Source organism: Ipomoea nil, unplaced genomic scaffold (genome assembly GCF_001879475.1).
Source record: "Ipomoea nil cultivar Tokyo-kokei standard unplaced genomic scaffold, Asagao_1.1 scaffold2821, whole genome shotgun sequence".
Taxonomy (NCBI): domain Eukaryota; kingdom Viridiplantae; phylum Streptophyta; class Magnoliopsida; order Solanales; family Convolvulaceae; genus Ipomoea; species Ipomoea nil.
The window spans coordinates 492,411-500,224 of NW_017619249.1; the positions used below are offsets into that span (position 1 = coordinate 492,411).

At 36.5% G+C, this 7,814-nt stretch overlaps 1 protein-coding gene and 1 long non-coding RNA gene across 3 annotated transcripts; one reads left to right on the forward strand and one right to left on the reverse strand.

Annotated features, from left to right (window-relative positions):
* The first annotated feature begins 707 nt into the window (after positions 1-707).
* Positions 708-3,767, forward strand: LOC109158488 (putative low molecular weight protein-tyrosine-phosphatase slr0328). 2 transcript variants are annotated; one of them, XM_019306405.1, is made up of 5 exons: positions 743-1,278; positions 1,588-1,723; positions 2,245-2,312; positions 2,413-2,499; positions 3,468-3,767. In XM_019306405.1, exons 1-5 carry the CDS (start codon positions 895-897, stop codon positions 3,537-3,539), a joined length of 747 nt encoding a protein of 248 aa, XP_019161950.1. In that variant the 5' UTR covers positions 743-894; the 3' UTR covers positions 3,540-3,767. The 2 variants fall into 2 exon arrangements, with proteins under 2 accessions (XP_019161951.1, XP_019161950.1); XM_019306406.1 differs by lacking the exons at positions 2,245-2,312; positions 2,413-2,499; positions 3,468-3,767 and adding an exon at positions 2,128-2,235 and having other exon boundaries at positions 708-1,278.
* Positions 3,768-4,365: 598 nt separating this feature from the next.
* Positions 4,366-6,852, reverse strand: LOC109158534. Its single transcript, XR_002050408.1, has 3 exons — positions 6,712-6,852; positions 4,744-4,906; positions 4,366-4,651 (listed from the first exon to the last, which is right to left on the reverse strand). It is a non-coding gene; the product is annotated as an uncharacterized LOC109158534 (long non-coding RNA).
* Between the last annotated feature and the right edge of the window lie 962 nt (positions 6,853-7,814).

Below are 7,814 nucleotides of genomic sequence, written 5' to 3' on the forward strand. Positions count from 1 at the left end.
GCCGTTCCGCAAAAAATAACTCTGTTATTCAATTTCATTTTGTATATACTGCAGTTTCAGTTCAACACAACTACAGTTTCATTTCGATATAACTGCAGTTCCATTCGACATTTATACACTCAAATATGTGAAAATGTTATTTTATTTTATTTTATATACACTATAGTTTCATTAAAACGCAATTACATAATCATTTCGATATAACTACAACTTCATTGCACAATATACACTCAAATATGTAAAATGTTATTCAGTTTCATTTTATATAAACTGCAGTTTCATTTCACCACAACTATAATATCATTTTGAGACAGTGTCAGTTTAGATATACTGTAGTGTCAGTTTAGATACACTGTAGTTTCAGTTGGTAATTAATACACCAAAAAATGTGCGCTCCGTTAAGAGTAATGGCGCACTATTTCTTTACTTAAAGAAACAGCCAAACAGCGCCGTTTTGATCCCGGTGTATGTGCACCGCGGTCCACGATATAATGACTTGAATTATTATTATTAGTACTTTTTTTTTCACGAAATTTAAACTAAGTTCTTCAAAATTGAGAAATTAAAACATGCAAATTTCTGGGAGAAGTTTACAAAGATGTACTTGAGTTGGGCCTCAGACATTATACACTTTTCTGGATCGAAATTCCTATTCTCCATTTGTGCTTCTCACTCTCTGCAGGCCAATCTTCTTCTATTATATTGTTTCAATCTTGTTGAATGCTACTGGCCCAGACATCATCATTCTTATCAATCTAGGTACCATTGTACCAAGAATCCTCAACCAATCACAGTTTTTCTTTAGCATATACCCAGAAAGAAAAATAAAAAATCCCATTTTTTTTTTTGGAGTACAATATTGCTTTTTGATTGTTTGATCTTTGAAACCCAGCCATGAGGGCCTTGTATACTAAAGCCTCCATATCTGTGCCCAAATCCTTTAAACAACCAAAGTACTGCCACCACTCTCCCTCTCCTCTCAGACCACCATTTCTGAGCTCTCTCCTCACTCCAAGATTCCCATCTCTGCAAATTTCACTCCCACCACCGCAGACCCAGAGAGGATCCTTAACCAGAGCGTCAATGGCGTCTTCTCAGTCATCGGGGACAGGCCAAGGGGCCGAAGAGCCCACCAAGTCATTCTCAGTTCTCTTTGTTTGCCTGGGCAACATCTGCAGAAGCCCGGCTGCTGAGGGCGTGTTCACGGATTTGGTCAACAAAAAAGGCCTTCATTCTAACTTCATCATTGATTCTGCCGGCACTATCAATTACCACGAGGTATATATATATATATGCTTATCCTCGTACAGGCTAAATTCCCTCGTCCCGGCCTAGGCTCCATTGACGGGATAGTAGAGGGGTAAATCTTTGTCCCGGGCTCATTAGGCTGGAGATGCTCACAAGAAGCTTACCACATTTAGTGTGGCTGCTGGGCCTCGATATTGTCCACAATCTTCCAGTTAGGAACCAATTCTGCTACCCGTGCAATATATATATATATATATATATATATATATATATAGCCTGTTTATATGTGTGTGTATTTTATGATGATTGGTTATGAGTGTTGTTTGGTTCTTCTTCAAGGGTAATCAAGCAGACCCAAGAATGAGGGCTGCTGCTAAGAAACGTGGGATTGAAATAACTTCCATTTCCAGGCCGATTAGACCGTCTGATTTCAAAGACTTTGATCTCATCCTTGCAATGGATGAACAAAATAAAGGTGAGTTCTTTGAGGGTAATCCTGCTTCCCCCCTCAATTATTATGCTTGTATGATTTTCCTTAAGATCTGAAACTAGATGGTGTTAAGCATATAATGCATAGAATATAAAATTGCAATCTCACTATCAGAAAAACTTTTAGTTGAAACAATACACGGTATTCAGTTTGATATTAAAGCCATAGGAAAGGTCTTGGTTCAAAGTCTCACAATCATGTTAAGTTTGTAATTGAAATGGAACACATTCTTGCCCACAAAAGGCGAAATACCCTTGCCCTAGACTCCATCACTCTGGCCTGATAGGATAGTAGAGGGGTAAATCACGGTGACTAAACAGCTCGTTAAGTGTGAAGTTAGTGCTTGGTGCCCTAGCCCATCACATTTGGGTGTAACTCTCACCCTTCGGCTGTTAGCGCTCGCCCCTGCATCCTTGTCCACAATCTATCACCCAGGAACCAATTGAGGTTCCCGTGTGGACCAAATGGAACACATTCTTCAATTGATAGGTTGTAATGCTTAACAGATGATATACTAAGGGCTTTCGAGAAGTGGAGCAGAAGAGAGGCATTACCAGCCGATGCACATGAGAAGGTACAAAAGAACTGTTTTGTGGGATTATTGGATTAAGACTCAAGAGTGAGCTTGAAATTTTGTCTGCAATATCTTGTTGGTTTATCTGTGTGTTACGCAGGTTCGTTTAATGTGTTCATACTGTAAAAAGCATGACGAGACTGAGGTGCCCGACCCTTACTATGGTGGACCTCAAGGCTTTGAGAAGGTAATGCTTCACACTTGAGAGGTTTCTTCGCTTAATTAGACTCTAGAATCAAGTTTGATTATATACTGTGGGTGTTGGGGCAAGTACTATGAAGTAAAATAGATAACGTGAACCTTAAACTTATCTTCGAGGGTTATTGGTTATTCACAATCCATAATCATAAGCTTTGCCAAATGAGACCAGTAACTATTTCAGCGGTTATATTAATGAACAAAAAGTAGTTCAATTGGCTATGTCAAGAGAAACTCGTGAACAAAAAGTACGCAATTCTTTGCCAGTTTGAACCTAATTATTGTGTAGCAAGCTTAACTGAAAATGTAGTTCAATCTGGAAAAGTGTATTCTTTATGTAAAGTTGCGGGAGAAATTAAATCCTTCCTAACAGAAGGTAGAACATAATAAGAAGCCAAAATAATGAGAAGAGTGAGACAAGTAATGAGCAGCTTAGGATATGCGGTTTCCACTTTGGATATAACCCGTGTTGGTTTCGTTTAATGGACTTTCAACTTGTTATATGGGAATAGTGTTAGTGGAAATACTATATGTTTATCAGAATACTATACACCGGAAAGAAGAGTGAGCTCTCGAATGGCCTCAGATATGGATGCTTTAAATATCAATCATTAAAAAAACGTTAACAATCAAATTATGTGTTGATTCCATTTTCTTGTGAAATTTCCATCATGACGATTTGGACTTAAACCCTATAGTATGATCTTTTCCTTTTTGCTTGATTGTTTTTGTAGCATTCATGTGTAGAAATGCCTCGTGTTCATAAATCTGTTTGCGATTTTAGTCGGTTGGACCTCTACTAGCCAAAAATACTCTGTTTTCTTCACTTTCTTGAGCAATGAACATTGGCAAATGGCCAAGGCTTTCTTCTTATTAGACAACATTTGTTCTTGACAGTGTTTCTTCATAGGCCATGACAATGTTGTCCTACTATAATAGACTTGCTTTTGTTTACAGGTTCTAGATTTACTCGAAGACGCTTGTGATTCGCTATTGGACAACATTCAGGCACACAAGGGTCAGAAGTGAGATTCCATGGCAAAAAATCAGGAATATGATGTTATTCTTAGTTATTCATGGCAACATGTGTAACAAAGTCAGATAATAAATGGCCCTCTCCAGATTTAAGATTGCAGTTTGGTCAAAAACAGCATATACAAGATGATAGTATTTGAATCTCCATCACAGTTAGCTGTTTGCTGTTTGCAATTTGGCATTAGACAGACCTTAGAATAAAAATTATGACTTATTCTCCTTGTTCTTTGACTTACAAAAGTTGCCATATCAGCTCAACTAAGAAGACCAATGGTCAACTTTATAGTTACCAAGCCAAATGTCCGACAAACTTAATTCAATTAGTTGGTTCTTTGATTTTCTTAGTTCACATATAAAACAATCTCTGTAAATCACTCCTAATTCTTCAAGTATAACATCCATGTTGTCTTGCCCCCTTCTACGATGCACAAAAACTCAAAACTAAGCATCCTCATTAGTTGAGAATTTTATAAGGGTTTTTATCATATCTATGTAGGAGAGAGAGGGGAGGAGAGAGGAAAGCAAGGAAAAAAAAAAAAAAAAAAAAAACCTAACAATCAACATGTGTGCAAAATGTGAACCTGCAAGGTTAATTTTCCCATTTCTTCTCAAAGCCTAAAGCCCACAAAAAACTACATTTGCAAGAATAAAACCCCCCAAAAAATCATCTCCCATTAATCAAAAAATTATAGGTTGGTTTTTTCTTCCTCAAACTGAACAAAACCCCCTATTGAGGATGCTCTAATATAAACATATTGATCTTTTAACACGATAAGCTATGCCTATATTGTAAAACTATTTGTTTCTGATATAAAGGATATAAGAAAAATTAAAGTTTATTGAAAATGAATAGAAAGCAAAAGTATACAGACTGAAACTAGAAAGAAGCAAATGCATCAAAAGTGAGTTTGTCCCATACATTCGCATGCAATGTTATGTTTGTATGTCTGCAACCGGGCATTTATTTGCCAGAAAATGCTTCAATAATTCTAAAAGTAAACCAGATCAAGCATCTGTCTATTTGAAATATAGCAGAAATTTTGGCCATATTTGAGCGTTCATTCCTTCTTTCCAATACCATTTGACATATTGTAGATCCCTCTGCCCTGAAACATCATTTGGCAAGAAAAGTATATCAGTTGAGACTCATTCTAGAGGGAAAAGGTGAAGAAATAAAAAGAATTAGGTTGGAACTCACAATCATATACAACGATGAAGCAGCCAACGCAAGTGGGATGGCAACAGAGGTGACCTTATCAAGAGGACCCTTCAAATAGGTGTGCCTGTGAATGCTCTGGAAATACCTCTGCTTCTCGAGAAGCTTCTGTCTAGGCCTGAAGGGTGTTTCAGTAACCGACATGCTGCAACATTTGATGCATTGAACCCTTAGAATATCACGAGATAAAAGCACTTGTCTGATCAAAATGCATAGTCATGCTAAGTGCACTTTCATGAATCCATGTATAAGCAATAGCTCCACTGACCAGTTGAACTTGTCCATTTTAGGGGAAGGTAAGACATCAAATTCTAATTTACAGGCCAAATAAATTCAATGTGAGGATACGTATACTTTATCTCTCCTACAAGAATGAACTACTTGTTACCCTGATTGCAACATTATGTCACTTCTATTGACAAGTGCTAAAATTGAGGAATGCTCTTCCCATGCACCAAGAATGCCTGTATACATTAAAAAGAAATGTATTTTCCTCTTTACCCTAGAAAAAACTTTCTTAGAAGCTGGTGGAAGTCTAGGGATATAATGGGAAATGAAAATTTATTACAGACCAAGATGAAATCCAAACAAAAGTTCAGTGGATTCAGGTGTAATTTCCAATACAGGAGGATCAATGTGGTATAAGGCCTATTCCTTAGGTGGTCCAAGTGAAAGTATCGCTGATCTTAAAAAAAATCAACAATTTAATACTATCTTTCAGGCTAATTACCATTCATATGTTTCCAATACTATTCAAACAAATAGTCTGATGGATGATTTCAAATAAATCAAAAGAATAATTCAACTCTCTGAATCTCAAGCGAAACAAAGACAGTAATATCATCACATATTCACTAATTCTCCACATAACTGTGTATCATTCAAATATCAATGGAGTTCACCAAAACTGTATAAATCCAAAACATAAAGTCAGCCCACACTGTACTCCTAAGGCATTTCATATTCCAGAAAGTTGCACCTATGGTTAAGCTACAGACTAGTCCCAGTTAAGATTTTACTTGTAAAGTACTCCATTCACATTGAAAATTCATTTTTAAATCAACAAAGATAACGGGGTAAAAACTTTCACATCATCCATTGAAGAGTCACTATTCCTTTTCTTTGGATCAGCAAAGACAATAAACAATTTAATCTAAAATGAAGCAACAGACCTACTTTCACAATGTAAGCTTGTTGCAGACAGCACAAGGATCCCATTAGACAAAAGAATACAAGTCAAATGAGTACCTTCAAGCCATGAGCTCAGCATATATATTAGATGAAACATAACAGAACAATTATAATCTAAACCCTGACCAACTAGAAATTACACTATTCTCATCATCAGGCGTGCTTTCACTGATTTGCACCTTACACACAGTTAGAAACTCACAAAATGGAATGGTCGAGAAAACACCCTAGCTACCTTCTTCCAAACTGGAACAACTAAAAAATAATGCAAAATTTCCAGCATTATAGCACATCTAATTAAGCAGAAAGTGCTTAAATGCCCACCAAATACCCGCACACTAAACTCGTATAATGCAAATCATTATCTGATCCGCCATTTACGTCCTACACAGCTAAACCAAACACCTCTATTTAACAGTTGTATTTACTCGAAACAAGAGATTAATCCGTATAAGAATGTATCCAGACCTAGAACTAGCACTACCACTACCACTACCACATAACGCGCATGGTGACGATACCTACGCATACAAGAATATCAATCGCACAACAGAATTTAAATCCTATTAACTGATTCAATAATTAAAAAAAAGTCGGAATTTCGAGCTAAAAATACTGAGACGCAGAATCCTGATCGGTGAATCCGCATGGATAAACAAACACAAACAGCAAAAAGCATAATCGCGGAATAAAACCGAAAATCTAGATCTGGAAGGAAGGGATTAAGAATTCGAAATTGCGCTAGAGAAACGAGCTTACTTTTGAGATAGAAAGACGACGGCGACGCGACGGCTGCGGCTAGGGGTAGAGAGATGCAGAGTCAATAGGAGATTGAGATGTGTATACGCAGGCTTGATTGATAGAGAAAATGGAGTTATTGTTGAGGAAGCTCTACTAGGGCGCCAGAGAGGCGGAGATTAGCGATGACCGATTGGGGTAAGATCCAGTAAATGCGGAACACAGTTTGGTATGTACGCCACTATCCACTAATTCGTTATTGGGAAAATTGAAACATTCCATAGCTTAATTATCAACTAGTAGTTGCACCCGTGCGATGCACAGTCCTATTATTATGTTGAAATATCATCAAAATTGTTTTATTCATTATATAGGTTGAATAAGGTTATAGAAGTGAGAAATACAGAAAATATAATATTTTATTGATAAGTAAACTAAACAATTACAAATTATTAAAGATTTCTTTATAAACTACATTTTGGGTCTTGTTTATAAGACCTCTAGATTCCCCACAAATTAAGACCTTAAGACCATCCGGATTACTGACTCGAGATACTGCAACATATAATTGGCCATGATTAAAAACAGGTTTTTTCAATATCAAACCCACATGTGAAAGCGTCTGACCTTGACTTTTGTTGATTGTCATTGCATATGATAACATAAGCGGGAATTGCTTTCTTTGAAACTTGAAAGGAAGTCTTGGGTCCGAAGGAGTCAAAGATAGTTTGGGTATCAGAACCTTTGTACCTGCGTTATTGCCAGCTATGATTTTCCCCTCAATAACATGATTTCCCAATTGTGTTACTATTAACCGAGTACATATGGGTTACATTTGCCACATTAAATACACTAAATTATAGAAAAAGTAGAATTTTTTTTTTATAATTGCCCAAATTCAAATACTCCAAACATAACACTCTAATCATTTACTATAAATTAAGCATATTAAATATATTAAACAGTAAAACATATCCAATAATGAGAACAATTGACAATATTTAAAGATATATAATGATTCATACCATTGTATCCGTTGAAAGATTGTCCTGAAAGAGTTCTGTAGTGTGTACCAGTTAGACGGCTATTATTTTGAGGTGTTACATTGACACACGTAATCTGAG

Excerpts from the sequence above, each read along its gene's own strand:
- LOC109158488 (XM_019306405.1), top strand. The coding sequence starts at position 895 with ATGAGGGCCTTGTATACTAAAGCCTCCATATCTGTGCCCAAATCCTTT. Across the intron at positions 1,279-1,587 it reads GCACTATCAATTACCACGAG|GGTAATCAAGCAGACCCAAG; the intron begins GTATATATATAT and ends TTCTTCTTCAAG. Across the intron at positions 2,313-2,412 it reads CAGCCGATGCACATGAGAAG|GTTCGTTTAATGTGTTCATA; the intron begins GTACAAAAGAAC and ends TGTGTTACGCAG.